Here is a 15,753-nt window from a genome sequence, read left to right as displayed (position 1 = left end):
CACGTTACTTCATGTATATCAAGTGAAATTGGAACTACGATCCCTCGCCTATGTCTCCTCGCCATTGATTAAATCTCACTACGCCGCACCGCGCGAATTGAACTATAGTGACACGTTACTTCATGTATATCAAGTGAAATTGGAACTACGATCCCTCGCCTATGTCTCCTCGCCATTGATTAAATCTCACTACGCCGCACCGCGCGAATTGAACTATAGTGACACGTTACTTCATGTATATCAAGTGAATGTGGAACTAAGATCCCTCGCCTATGTCTCCTCGCCATTGATTAAATCTCACTACGCCGCACCGCGCGAATTGAACTATAATAACACGTTACTTCATGTATTTCAAGTAAATGTGAAACTATGCTCCCTCTTCTTTGTTACCTCGCTGTGCCAAATCTAAATATGGTGTCTAAAACGTCTTCTTATTACGAGCTGTGCAACTGATGAGATAATGAGAATATCTCTGCATTTAGACTACATTGAATAGCTGCTGGGCAAATAGACTGAGCTCTTTTGTATCCTTTGTGTATCTAATGTCGAAAAAATGCAAGGAGTTCATTTTGAACCTCTTTATCACTTTTATGGCTTTTTATTGATCTCTTCTGGCAGTTGTGGAGTAATGATTGCAGGAGTCAATCAGTAAAGGTGTCAGATTCCACACGGTAACAGTTTCGTGTTTTGAAATACTAGTTACGTAATCAAATAAGGGACCTCTATTTCCGGCACATATTTTCTTAAATTTTAATTTAATTACTGAAATATAGTCCATGTATTTTTTTGAGGAGGTTGTATTTTGTTTCTTCTCTATTGATCCAACCGTTCTCTTAATATATCTGAGGAAAACTTATGTAACTCACCCTGTATTTACAATTGAAACCTATTTATTATTTTATGTAATAAGTTGCTGTCATGTACCTACCAAATTTCTTCCACCTCCACCCACTTATACTAAAGCCTTTAAGGATGTGTCAAGGCTAAATCATAATATATGTTACGTTATATAACAAGAGCTTTTACTACTTTACAATGTACGTTTAAAATATTTTAAATTAGTTGGTATAAATGAAACAAAGTTATTATTGCAGATTAAGGACTAAGTGAGGATCAGGCGACGTCAAGGATGACTTGCAATTTTCTCGCAGGATGCCTCACCCAGAAAACTTTCCTGGACTGGGCCACCGTTGCACTGCAACACAAAAACTTATGAGAACCAATTTCTTATACAGTAATACCTATATTTTCTCCTTATTTAGAATATAAAATAATAAATAAGGTTTATCCGTTATTTTCCATGTTTTTTTGTCTGCAAAGTAAATATTTGCTATCGGGAAGAAAGTTCATCAAGTTTCCTATAATACAAAACTTCCCTTTTTCAGGAACTATTTTCTGAAATGGGGGTAAACTTAAATACATCAAGTACTTTTAATCCCAAAAGAAGAAACCCATAAACGCAGGGAAAAGTGACTTTTAAGAAGTTGTAATAACTTAGTACTTAATTAATGTTAACCGTCAGTATTGTCCCATGTAGTTAAATTTAATATTAAAATACTATTTTTATTATAAAATTTAACTACTTTTGCTATAGCCTATAAAAACAAATAATTTGAAGTGAAGATGTTGTAAGGCTATGTTCTACAGTTGCCACTTACTTTCACATGGCAGCGATTACACTTATATGACATTGACAATTGTTATTAATTACAACTAAAGAATATAATTGAAAAATATAATTCTATTTAATCATTTTCATTTATTAATTTTTACTTTATGTAGGATTAGTGAATAGGATTAATCTTGTTTCCAAAACCGAACCTTATCATCTCACCAATGTTATCCTGATAACTTTATAATGCTCCATTCCATAAATAAAACGTTTTACTTCAATTATAAATACCCGGTAAAATGTTTAAATATGGCATTCAAAGCCACACTCATATTCTCAACATCCTTATTTAATTTGACATCTTCAGCAGGCTCCATTTCACCGAAGAGAATTCAAGAGTTGGATTTGTGTTTCAAAGACTCGGTTTCGGTTTCACCATATTGACAAGCTGTTCCAATTATCTTAACAAAGCTGTACTTTACCTCCTCTCTGTACAAAGTTGACTTGACCTTTATGAGATGCCACATCTCTAAAAGATAATTCTCTAGTGATAAAATATGACTGGTATAGTTCTCCTTTTTTTTAATCAAACCCATAAATACTTGAGTGTATATAATGTCAGAGTAGTTATATCACAGAAGCCCGCAAAACATTGCTTTTTCTGTACATTGCCTTGGCAAGCTACTCTTCAGAATGTTTTCTTCCTTAATACTTTATTCTACCGTAGCGATGTAGGTAGATTTCTAATCCAATTATGGCAATGTGCAAAAGTTTGTACATTCTCTGTGTATCATCCATTGATAAAAAAAATAAAATACAAATACTTTTACCCTCAAGTACCGTTATATTTTGTATGATAATCATTGTTTGGGTGCTTAGAGTCAATTTTAGTACATCAAACAACCATATGAAATGTTGTATAAATTGTATTGTATTACCGTAGTCAGACGGTTCATTACCAATTCGTAAAATAATCTGTAGCATTTGGAATACATGCTGCAATTTCTTGTGCGACCAGTTTTTCTATGCACTATTTATTAAATTTGCCCCGCAATGAATAAAAATTATAATGTAAACAACTCTGGGGACCTGTACCCCCAAAACTCCTCGTCTTTTTTGCATAAAAAAATTCCAACTACTATAATATAGGAATCCGCGAGACTGAAGGCGCATGAATTAGATAATGCTATATATTTACTAAAGTGCCCTTTAAGCCTGAAAACAATAAACTTGGTCTCACAGTAACTAGAAACATATTTAGATAGTTTGTTTCTGCAAAAATTTAACTCACAAGAAAGTGACGTTCCCAACAAAGTCCAGATCTGGAAGCCAACGCATGTGAGCGTCAGACTTGGGCTCCGAACTGAGGTGGACTGCAGTATTCTGCAAAAGTTACATTAGATTGCAGTATACAATTATACAAGATTCTGAAAATTTTCCTGTGGAAATTAAAATTTCTAACAATGTGCCAATTATCGGATTAGGCTATGCTGGATTCCTGGACAGGGTAAGATTTGATCTGCCTCCTCCGTCTTTAAAAACAAATATCTCTGTACATAATAGGCAGAGCCTTAATACAAACTCTCATCACAAACTCTCCCGCTTTTTTATAACCAAAAAAGTTGATAATTGGCATGAGTATGCGTCATGGCTTAAATTTAAAAACTAAAGCATACACATGAAGATGAAACATCCATAGTAGTACAGATTTTTTTAGGACTATAGGTTATTCAACTTTTCAATATCCTAAAAAAGGAAAAGTTTTAAGCAAGATCAACCACCCATAACGGTTGAAAAGGGTTGCAAATCTAAAGGAATTTTGCTGTTTTTTCTACATTCCGATGTCCTACAAAGATGAAATTGGTACACTGTGCCTTATGCACTAAACAAAAACAAATAAGATTTTTCATGCAGATTAGTCACGTAGGGGTTGAATAAGCATTAGTCCTATTAGTATTAGTAAAATTCTTACAGCTATTCATTAAAACATTTGGAATATTATGGAAAAACTTGCGTATTTTACCACACTCGATTGTATTTATTAACCTTTATTTTGCAGGCACTGAATTAACGCGTTCTCCCTATATTTAGGATCTTGTGTCTATACAGTTCAGTTAATATGTATAGTGAATTTTAGTCTCAGTTTCGTCAGTCTCAGTTAAATTAATTTGTAAATCGTATCAGTATCGTATAAAACTATATTTTAAAATTCTTTCTGCTTCTTTGTGCTTACTTCAGAAAAAGCTTTTAAAAGAAGAGAATAATATCTGTTTGATATGTCATATGATATAACATCATATCTTGTGATATACTACAATTATCATATCGTCTCATATGATATAATTTTTTCTATTCTATTTTAACCTAGATTTAACTTATGTGATAGGTCATTAGTTGACCTGAGGAAGGGATCAAATTATAGATCTCGAAACGTAGTGTTACTAATTTTGTATCACTGAACAATGGCAAATGTCTAGGAAAATCCGATTTCCTTCATGTGTTTTGAGTGCCGAAATCGTATCTGTGGCGCAATTATGTTGTTTATAATAACGAACTTGTTATACATCTGTAATATAGATTTTTAAAACAAAAAATGCTGATTCATTGACAATCGTTCCATAGTCAAAGACAAGCTTCAAACAAAGAATCATGTAACTATGTTTATATTGTATAACGTGTAACCCATAATTAACCCCTTTAAAATTTATTTAAATTTAAACCATCGGAATACTTAACAGAAAATGTGTAAACGTAAATTTAATACTTATAAAAATCACAAATAAACTTTCCGTATTCACCATCAAATCTTCCAAAGAATTCATCACATCTTAAAAAACTGATAAATGACTTTTCTTCAACCAAATTAAAAATTAAAATTAACATTTCATTCATTGAGTTCTTAGAAGTCTATGGAACAAAAACTGTTTTCAAGAGTAATTTTTAATATCAGTCTAATGTAAGCATGTAAACGACAGTTTATTCCAAGCATTTAAACGACTGACAAAACGCAGCGCTAAGAAAGGTAAAAAGTGAAATGTCGCAGAGAGTTTTAATCTCAATCTGTCATCCGCAGTATATTTATATATGTGTGTGTGTTGGCGCGCGCGCTTGTGTGCGTGTTTTTTTGCATAATAGTAGCTGGTTTACATAAGTTTAAATATAATCTGGCGTCAAGATTAGTTAAAAAATTCCCAATAAAATTTTAACATATAGTCAACCAAAACAAATAAAATCGATAAGAAATTATATATATATATATATAATATTTGTCTTTTTATATTATTATAATATAAATTTTATAATATAGTTTTTTTATTATAATGTATATTTATATACATTATATACATATTTGTTGTGAGTCCTGATTTATGCGTTGATTTATTTCATCCTAGATTGTATTTATGTTTTAGGCCATTTATATAGGCTAATTAAAGAAAAGGTTAGATTGCAGATCTCTAAATGCAGTGTTTTCTGATGTTTTGTATTACCCAAAAATGACAAGTATTTGGAAAAACTCTGGAACTTTCTCAAACTTTTCTTGTGAAAAACAAACTTTAAACAAAGGTTTTCAGAAAGCTTAAATAATGTATTTGCCTTGCCTTGACGTATTAGTAGTTCATGTGCTGCAACTTGTAATATTACATGATTCAAAGTAAGAACGACCACAACTACGGGGTAAGATTTAGGAACAACCAACTCAACACTATCGGCTGCTTGTATCGGTGCGTTTGTCAGAACTTAGCGTCAGACTAATCAACAGGTTCCCTTAGGCAGTCAAACATATAAATAATTCGAAACAGTTCAATGCCTGTGTGAAACGCCACCTGATACTAAACTCGTCTGCTCTGATGGTGTGAGTTTCACGATGTGCCGTTGGCAAATTCTACAACGAATTCGACAAAATAATGGGATATAACTTGTGTTAATTTTGTTGAATCTGTCATACACAGTGTGAGTTAAAAGTATGGATACGTTCTGTTTAGTTTTTATGGATAAAGTGGAGAGAAGGAATTTGCAAAAACTTTCTAGGAAATATAAGTGAACTTTATAGTCACTGTTACAACTTTGCCCATTTCCCCAAAATGAGATTTTGAGGTGGTGACTCAAAATTTGTAAATATAAAGACTCGTTAAGAGATACCGCATTTCAAGATATTGACAAAAGATGAAGAATAGTAGAAACTAGAGCTTTTTATATCGACCTACCACACAATTAGAGCTCATTGAAGTTAATTTAAAATTAAGTGAAGCAAAACATGAACATCTACATTGGGAAGGTAAACCACCTCAATAGACAACCACTTCCATTACAAACCAAAACCTGATTTACATTTATAACCTGTTTTTGAGGTAATTTACGTTTAAATGAAGTGTTTAAGTGAAGAAGAGCGTGTTATAATTCTGGTAATGCAAGGTTAGGGATACCGAACGAGATCTTGTGATGAAGTAAGGAATTTATTTAATGATACTTATCCCAATCGAAACTCCTTTGTGGCTACTGGATACGTAGGAATAAATAATGTTATAATAGTTAATTTTTGCGAATATTTTCCTTTGTTCCCATATATAAGAAAGCAGTTCCAAGATCTATTATGATGCAGCAATAAAACATGCACTTTTTTTGTTCTCTTAGGACAAGAAGCTTATAAATTGCACTTAGTCCTGTAAGAACCTTTGTGCTGCTTCCGGAGTGATAGGATATTCAGGATGGGTAAGGTTAGGGAGTAGGGGGCGCCTCCTATCGAGATCCATGAGGAAGAATTAGGGCACTACATCTCAAAGTCATCCCGGAAGAAGGGGAGGCCAGCTCTGAACCAGCCTCTCCAGTCAAAGTAGGCAGGGGTGGCACACCCTTGTTGAGGTTAACAAGAACCTCTGAGGTAAGGGAACAAACCCCACCAACTCCAACAGTCATCTTCCACAGTAGACAAGACCTATCGAATTGCCCATGAACCCCAGAATCTCAACATTTGCGGTTAGTGATGTGCCGCTACTGGACATCCATAAGGTTGCCCAGATTGAAGTGACACATCGGTTTTTGCTGTGCCCAGTGGTGGGTTCAACTGGAAGGTATAAACCAGCCAGAAGTGATCCCTGCTGGGTGAAAAAAAAAAGAAAAAATGCACTTAAAAAACTTCACAATCATTACATCGTCAAAAATAGCCTTCAAACAAAGAATTGATTCTTGGTACGGACCCGGAACCAGTAAACAAATCAAAGACCTTGAGAACTTAAGTTAACTAAACACATTAATAATTTAACTTTTGCATAAATGTAAGGTTGAAACCCTTATACCTATAGGGTTAACTCTAAACAGTTTTAATGATTGGTGTTGTGTATAGTTTTTTATTAAGTGCATATTTTTAGAGTTAGTGAAGTTGACAAACAACGTGGTGGTTGTAATTCCTGACTTAGGCGTGCCACAACGCTTTGGTATGATTTGTTTATTTTAACCTAGTTTGTAATTATGTATTAAGTTAGTTCTTTACCTGAAGAAGAGATCAGATTTCAGATCTCGAAAGTAGTGTTACTGATTTCTTGTTTCACTGAACGATGGCAAATGTCCGGAAATTTTTTTTTCTTCATCTCATATATTATCAGTGTGTGATACAAACATATAAAGGCCACATAATTACCCGTACCGCGAAACCGCCGAAGGAGTTCATGATGTTGATGTCGAGACGTCAGTAAGTGACATCTCATATATTATGAGTGTGTGATACAAACATATAAAGGCCACATAATTACCCGTACCGTGAAACCGCCGAAGCAGTTCTTGGTGTTGATGTCGAGACGTTAGTAAGTGACATCTCATATATTATCTGTGTGTGATACAAACATATAAAGGCCACATAATTACCCGTACCGCGAAACCGCCGAAGCAGTTCATGGTGTTGATGTCGAGACGTTAGTAAGTGACACCTCATATATTATCAGTGTGTGATGCAAACATATAAAGGCCACATAATTACCCGTACCGCGAAACCGCCGAAGCAGTTCATGGTGTTGATGTCGAGACGTTAGTAAGTGACATCTCATATATTATCAGTGTGTGATACAAACATATAAAGGCCACATAATTACCCGTACCGCGAAACCGCCGAAGCAGTTCATGATGTTGATGTCGAGACGTTAGTAAGTGACATCTCATATATTATCTGTGTATGATACAAACATATAAAGGCCACATAATTACCCGTACCGCGAAACCGCCGAAGCAGTTCATGATGTTGATGTCGAGACGTTAGTAAGTGACATCTCATATATTATCAGTGTGTGATACAAACATATAAAGGCCACATAATTACCCGTACCGCGAAACCGCCGAAGCAGTTCATGGTGTTGATGTCGAGACACCCTGTGTCGAACTGCCCGACCGGTAACCCTGAGGCGTCGTCTCGCGCCTGAACCATGAACCCCGTGAAGTGCTGGCTCTCACTGCCCAGGATAGCGAAGTGCGCTGACAACCGGCTCACTATCGTGTCCTTGTGCAGGTAGAATGTGAATGGTGGAGGTCCTTCCTGTAGCATGCCACATCGTCAACTAAATAGAAAGTAATCTCCTAGAACAACGAAAAGAACAATATGTATTGTTGGTATCATACAATTATTCTGTCACTATGTCATCGTGGTCACCATTGTTATTTGAAGATAAATTTCACAAATTCCTTAAATCATCAATATCCTTGTCAATAAGCAGAATTTCAGTTTGTGTTATCAAAAGCCATTAAGTTGCACTTTTGACAAACTAAATGAAAATTTATGTTTATGTTGCAGATGTCTTAACTTAATTTAATTGCAATATTTACATTTTTGATCATTGCTTTGACATTTTGTTTTTTATATATAATTCTGCATTTGTTGACGCTAAAAACAACCAGATGGTTGTGCTACAATTTAGGATATTGTAATAACAGGAAAACAAATCTTTTAACATTTTGTAAGTTGAAAATAGAGGGACAAAAAATTATGAAACTTTGCACTAAAAGCTGTGTGCGGTTTTAACGGGATCAGACATTTTTTATGTAGAATGAAATGTTTGAAGAATGTTGATTGAGTGTTTTAGTTTCTCCCTTTGCGCAAGATTTGAGTCTATATTCAGAGATTTTACATTTTTTTGTAGTATGCTTTGAATGGTCAGAAAATTCAAATTCCTTTAAAAACGAAACTCGATAAATTGGTAAAAATATTATCCAAACATAAGGCCGAACCTCTAGAGTGTTTAGAAGGCAATAAATGTTTAAATTAACTAATTATGGTTGTTTCAGAGAAATCCAAATTAAAATCACAGCCAATGAGAAGTGGTTTGGGAAAACCTATTCTGAAAATATAGTTCTCACATGACGAAAGCATCTTGGACGTTGAAAGGTCTTTTATATAAATTTAAAATTATTAAATGAATGTGTGAGGTACACACTATCGACTACAATGGTCTTTTTCAATAAACTTTTTATTTTAAAAAAGTCTGATCTTATTCTAGAGAGAACGTTTGTTGGAAGAGCTTGTCATACAAGAGTTGTTACACGAATTGAATGATAAATCCTCAGAGAACAGGATACTCATCTACGCCAACATTACTCGGGAAGAGCTCGACAAATCTGTATTCTGCGAAATCTATTCAGGTGAAGTCTCTGTCGTATGAAGAGTCCTTGTCGCAGGACGATAAATGGCGGATAATTATCGAGACCATTCAAGCCACGATGGGACTGCACGATTTCCTTTCACAAGTGTTTTTATATAGAAAGCTACAGAACTGAGGGTTACGGTTGTTGACTGAGATTTTCTGACCGAGCGTTCTGTGAGTTTTGATATGAAGTAAAAGTAATTATTAATTATTTTACACCAATTTTTGAATAATAGGTAGTAAACACAGGAAGAAAAATTGTTCTGTTGGAATATATTTCGCAATATGGTATTTTGCAGTAGGTATTTAACAATATTATAGTTAATATATCTAACAAACAACTAATGCCATTATGTAAAGGTTTAAACATTATTTATAATTTAATAATTATGTACTGGTATCTCAAACCTGAGGACTGCCGCCGTGACTGGGTTCCATGGTCTCACAAGCGTCAGGGGGTTCCGTCTTCACCAGTGTCGCCAACATCACAGATATCACCACCTGAACCAGCATCCCTATGCATTATAATTAATTAGTTTAAGTGTTATGTACTGGCGTCGGGGAGCTGTGTCTCCGCCAGTATCGCCAACATCACAGACATCACCACCCGAACCAGCATATGTATGCATTATAATTAATTAGTTTAAGTATTATGTCCTGGTATCTTACACCTAAGGACTAACGCCTGGACAGGGTTCCATGGTCTCACGAGCGCCAGGGGGCACCGTCTTCGTCAGTGTTGCCAGCATCACAGATCCACTCAAAACCATTATCCCCGAGGAATGTTTGTTTTTTATTAAATTTCTTTTGGTTTTCTCAATTTCATTCGATTTTAAATGTTTTCCCTAATCTGGTAAACCTACGTTCTTTCCAGATACTTTGCTTACCAACTGACGGTTTTTACTTTTAAGAATTCTAATTGATACATATATACTTGAAATATGTTTTATGAGTATGTCCCATACTCTTTTACTTACAGTGTTTTTTAAAGTGTGTATGCAAAGATTACAAATTGCTTTTTCTACCAAATGACGGGAACTGAGTATCATTGGAATCATAACGACAAAGCATTGCCTGTACTTATTGAATTGTCATTACAATTCTCCATTATATCGCTCACAGTCAAAATGTGTGCTGTTATTACTAATTTTACGTAGCATACGTAACGAACTTTAGTCGTTGTGATGCAATAATATTTTGTAAAACTTTGAATGACTTGTTTATAAGTTGCATTTAGATGTATTTTATTGAATTTAATACCCAAAATCATGTTGTACGTTCACCTTTTGTTTGTATAACTTATAACTGTCATCAATAAAACTAACAGCTTGATTTTAGATAGATTGTTAGTCTTATTGGAAAGGAACTCAAAAGATTTATATGAATAACGTTAAAACTTACTTGAGTTGTGAGTAATAAAACTGAGTTGTAGGTACAGATCAGATCGTATACTGAGGGGTCTACAGATCCTCTCGTCTGATATGATATCACTAATAGAGAGATAACAGATTACACTTCCATTTGCGACGTCACGTATCACTCATGTTCATGTTTCATGTTCCATTTGTTTATTTTCATTACTTTTTTTATTTGTAGTGTCTTAACATAAAATCACAAAATGAAGTCATAACATCAATTGATAAGAAAGCACAAATATGTGCTATATCTGCCGCAACGCTCATGATTGATAACGTTCCAAGTTAATTACTTCCGGTTTGTTTGGCAAACAATCCACTTCCATCTTCCCCAACTTTGAGACAATCTTTTCAAAGAATACACAGAATGCTATGTAAATTTGTTCATTAAAACATCTTCTCTTAAATTCGTATATATATATATATATATATATATATATATATATATATATACCCTATATGTATATAAAGTTAGGCTATTGCTATCTATACAAATTTAATAAATATATATATATATATATTAAATAAATTAGCTATATCATTTAGAACTACAAAGAATATTAACTATATTTTATTGTGTCTATTCAATTCAGAAATGATATATTGCGAGCAATCGTATAAAACTTTTCGATATAACCGAAAACGGAAATTGTGCAATCTAACTGGCGGACCGAGATTAGCAACGCTAAACACTATACAGACTGCGGTTTCGCAGAAGAATCTGCGAATTGTGTTAAGCCTTTCCCGCTCCTTGTGCTTACGCTAACTCTGTTAACCTTCACAAAATAATCCTTATCTGAGACTAACTTCATTTACAAAGAAACAGTTCTTTGTTTCCCTAAATTGTTTTCCAAGGAAAGATTATTGTACATGAAAGTAGCTTATACGCCACAATAATTAAATCTGCAGTTGTTAAATAAAACAATGGTACAACATTAAGCCCATGTGATCGCTATTCGCCTTCGGTCTGGTGAAACCAACAGCGTGTTCCACTACTGCACTCGCTGCTGCTCTTCGATTACGTTTTAAACCATTTCATTGTTTACAAAAATATTTAATTGCTAATCATAATTTAGGGGGAGAAGTCACCGATGCATGCAAATATGTACTTATACTAATTTTAGTCACACATTAAGACGTATTTTTCTTCATTCTTTCTTTCCTGTTTATGTACTAATTACCTGAAGAAGAGGGTGGATTTAAATCCTCAAAACGTTGTTTTATACGTTTGGTAACATATAAAATAGCAAATGTCTTAACTCCTGTTATCCTTCCAAGGTGTATTAGTTTATGCTCTGCTAGAATATACTAGGCAGAAATACAAATTATCACAAGATCATTTTTACTCTGAGTTTGCAACTAAAATAGTGCCCTTGTGGTAAGTTTGAAATATTTTTAGTTTTATTTCATTCAGTTTATCACACGAACCCAACATTGCACACGAGGACTTATGTATGCTCACATTATGTATCACGCAATGTATCAACACCTTTACACCCGCTCACAAAAGTTTCCTTTGGAAAGCCATTAGGTCCCTACGTCCTTCTGTTCACACCAAGTCAACAATTAATTAACGGCTCCCGATTAGGAATGTAATCCTCAATCGTTTATCGTACAAACTGGGTAGAATGTGGAACAATGATTTTGGAAAGTGCCGCTTGGTTTCACCGTTCTCATCTAAATAATGCCATTTTTGGCTTTCATGTCACTGATTCAGACGCTTTTCACATCTCTAGATGACAAGTTTCGTATAGCATCTCCAGAGCATTCTCTAAACGAGTATTCTCGGAGAATTGTCATCTGGAGATGTGAAAAGAGTCAGAATCAGCGACATGAAAACCTCAACTGTCATTCTATTGATGAGTAGGTGAATCCATCCGATAGTTCAAACATCTTCGAATCTTTGTGCGTGGAATCTACTTTCCTTATCACTATACTATAAAAGAAATCGTATATTCCTATACATTTAAAACACTAAATTTTAAGTTAATTGATCTTCAATAATACCATGTAAAATTTAATGGGATGATTAGTAGATTTTCCACATTTCCTCAGATTTCCCGTCCGGTCTTACATAAATGATTCAACACAATTCTTATCGAATAGTATATATTTTTGCCAGCTATCTAATAATCACGTGAGACAAGTTAGTTATGAATTTTATTTTTCAATAACCCTATTTTCAATACGAGTATAGAACAGATCATAAAAAAAAGAAATGCCAATATAAGTAGATGGTTATCGTTTGTTTAAATCTATATCATATATCCTGTCAAGCCACAAATACAATTCAGTGGCGATGTTGAATAAGGTCAGCTTAAGGATTAACTATGACTGTGATTCCGGACAAGATGTATGTCATTTACCATCCAGTGGTGATGTTGACAAAGGTCAATTCCATGAAGAACTATGACTGTGATTCCGAAAAAGATGTATGTGATTTACTATCCAGTGTTAATGTTGACAAAGGTCAATTCAAGGAAGAACTATGACTGTGATTCCTAACAAGATGTATGTGATTTACTATTCAGTGGTGATGTTGACAAAGGTCAATTCAAGGAAGAACTATGACTGTGATTCGGAGCAAGAATTATGTGATTTACTATCCAGTGGTGATGTTGACAAAGGTCAATTCAAGGAAGAACTATGACTGTGATTCCGAACAAGATGTATGTGATTTACTATTCAGTGGTGATGTTGACAAAGGTCAATTCAAGGAAGAACTATGACTGTGATTCCTAACAAGATGTATGTGATTTACTATTCAGTGGTGATGTTGACAAAGGTCAATTCAAGGAAGAACTATGACTGTGATTCCGAACAAGAAGTATGTGATTTACTATCCAGTGGTGTTGTTGACAATGGTCAATTCAAGGAAGAACTATGACTGTGATTCCGAACAAGATGTATGTGATTTACTATTCAGTGGTGATGTTGACAAAGGTCAATTCAAGGAAGTACTATGACTGTGATTCCGAACAAGAAGTATGTGATTTACTATCCAGTGGTGATGTTGACAAAGGGCAATTCAAGAAAGAACTATGACTGTGATTCCTAACAAGATGTATGTGATTTACTCTTCAGTGGTGATGTTGACAAAGGTCAATTCAAGGAAGAACTATGACTGTGATTTCGAACAAGAAGTATGTGATTTACTATTCAGTGGTGATGTTGACAAAGGTCAATTCAAGGAAGAACTATGACTGTGATTCCGAACAAGAAGTATGTGATTTACTATCCAGTGGTGATGTTGACAAAGGTCAATTCAAGGAAGAACTATGACTGTGATTCCGAACAAGAAGTATGTGATTTACTATCCAGTGGTGATGTTGACAATGGTCAATTCAAGGAAGAACTATGACTGTGAATCCGAACAAGATGTACGTGATTTACTATTCAGTGGTGATGTTAACTCAGGTCAATGTGGAAAAATCTTCTCAAAATGTCTCTAATAATCTCCAGATGAGGAAAACATAAAAAGATGAGCAAATGTGTGTTTTACTAGACGTAAAAAGGCAAATTAATCAAGCCCATGGATTAACATCAAACCAAATAAGTAAAGAGCAATGATAAAGTTGTGCCCTGGAAGTTCCTCAGTATCAATATTGTTTTATAATTCCTTATTTGCAATTTTGTACTTGACTTTCAATGTCAGGTACCTTATAGTGTTCTATTGTTGTTTTATTTAAACGTACCACTAATTCATTTAAAATAACTTTCTCTACCAATCAGTGTTTAAACTGGCAATTCATAAATCATCATATATACTAAGTCTTAAAGTTTTATAGTTTAAAGTACAAAACATTATGTTATAGTTCATATCTTATTTTGGTGGCCTTGCTAAGAATTATCGATCCAAGAAGTAAGTGCTTGTAGGTTGCTTAGAATAAACCTGAATATTTACGAGCACAACAACGTACGAAATGTACAGAGAACGCGAGAACTGCCATAAAAACTGCCGTTTGGGAGCAGTTAAAACGCATTCAGGGTAATGCGGCTTCTTTAAATATCAATGTCTCAAACTGCTGTAGTTTCTCCTCTTTCAAATTGCTTTTTTATTTATTTTTACTTCAGATTTAATCTTATTTAATCGCCTCATTTTATTGCTTATCTAAGTTTATGGTTGTAACTATATAATTTAAAATAAATCTTAGCTATTTTATTTTGTAAGATTAATAAGAATTTGTAAGTTACTATATCAGGTTATATTTGCGTTTGTTGTAAATGTTCTGATCGTACGGTATTTATAAAAATTACGATTAAAAATTATAAACTTTGTTTGTTTATATGCCTCAAATACTGTAGATAATACGATGCTTACAATAGAGTAATATCAATTCTATAGAGTTATATACGTTGAGAGGTGGGAGATCATACACTTTTTTGTGCACAACTAATGTGTTTGTGCTTTGCAATAAAATCAATGTATTTATTTTGTTATAAACATGAACGATACAGTTCGAATAGTGAATTAATTCAACGCCGCGCCGTCTTAATAGTCAAAGTTCAACATTGTGATGTACCTTAACTTAAAGTTTATGTCAAAATCACAAAAAAATTTAATAAAAATACCAGTAATTTTATTAGTAACCAGACGAGCCTAAATTATACAGATTATGTTTAGCGGGTCATTATCGCCTGACTTAAACTCACTATACCAAATATTCATCACATGAGGAAAGCAATTACTACCCTCAAATTGTAACACGATGTGTGAATTGTTTAGATCAATATAACTGAACAAATTGTTTTTTTCGATTATTGCACTAAGTAAACATAACTTAGTGTTTGGTACACAGAGTCCCATAAGAAAAAAAGTGTTTTATTTAAAAAAAGTGTACTCTGATTGATATTTAATGAGCGAGTTGTATTAATACTAGCAATACATTGTCTGATACCCTGCTATATTATAACCTCATACACATTGACAATAATGCCATTACTGTTGTATCCCTTTGGCACTAACGGCTGCTCCACTGCTGCCATTAACGGCTGGAACATTCCCTGGCTTCCACATTAACATAAATATTCCAGCTCTTTTTCTATCAGAAATCCATCAATCATATTGGTGACGTGAACATATCGTCTACCTCGCGAGTCAATC

The 15,753-nt window shown here is 34.1% G+C and overlaps 1 protein-coding gene across 1 annotated transcript; it reads right to left on the bottom strand.

Annotated features, from left to right (window-relative positions):
• Positions 1-813: 813 nt before the first annotated feature.
• LOC124365195 (putative ferric-chelate reductase 1 homolog) lies at positions 814-10,714 on the bottom strand. Its single transcript, XM_046821151.1, has 5 exons — positions 10,636-10,714; positions 9,643-9,749; positions 7,926-8,132; positions 2,904-2,995; positions 814-1,195 (listed from the first exon to the last, which is right to left on the bottom strand). The coding sequence occupies exons 2-5, from the start codon at positions 9,745-9,747 to the stop codon at positions 1,114-1,116; spliced, it is 486 nt and encodes a 161-aa protein (XP_046677107.1). The 5' UTR covers positions 9,748-9,749; positions 10,636-10,714; the 3' UTR covers positions 814-1,113.
• Between the last annotated feature and the right edge of the window lie 5,039 nt (positions 10,715-15,753).

The sequence above is a fragment of the Homalodisca vitripennis genome, chromosome 6 (assembly GCF_021130785.1).
Source record: "Homalodisca vitripennis isolate AUS2020 chromosome 6, UT_GWSS_2.1, whole genome shotgun sequence".
Taxonomy (NCBI): domain Eukaryota; kingdom Metazoa; phylum Arthropoda; class Insecta; order Hemiptera; family Cicadellidae; genus Homalodisca; species Homalodisca vitripennis.
The sequence above is the reverse complement of the archived record's forward strand: the minus strand, read 5'-3'. Positions and strand labels throughout refer to the sequence as shown.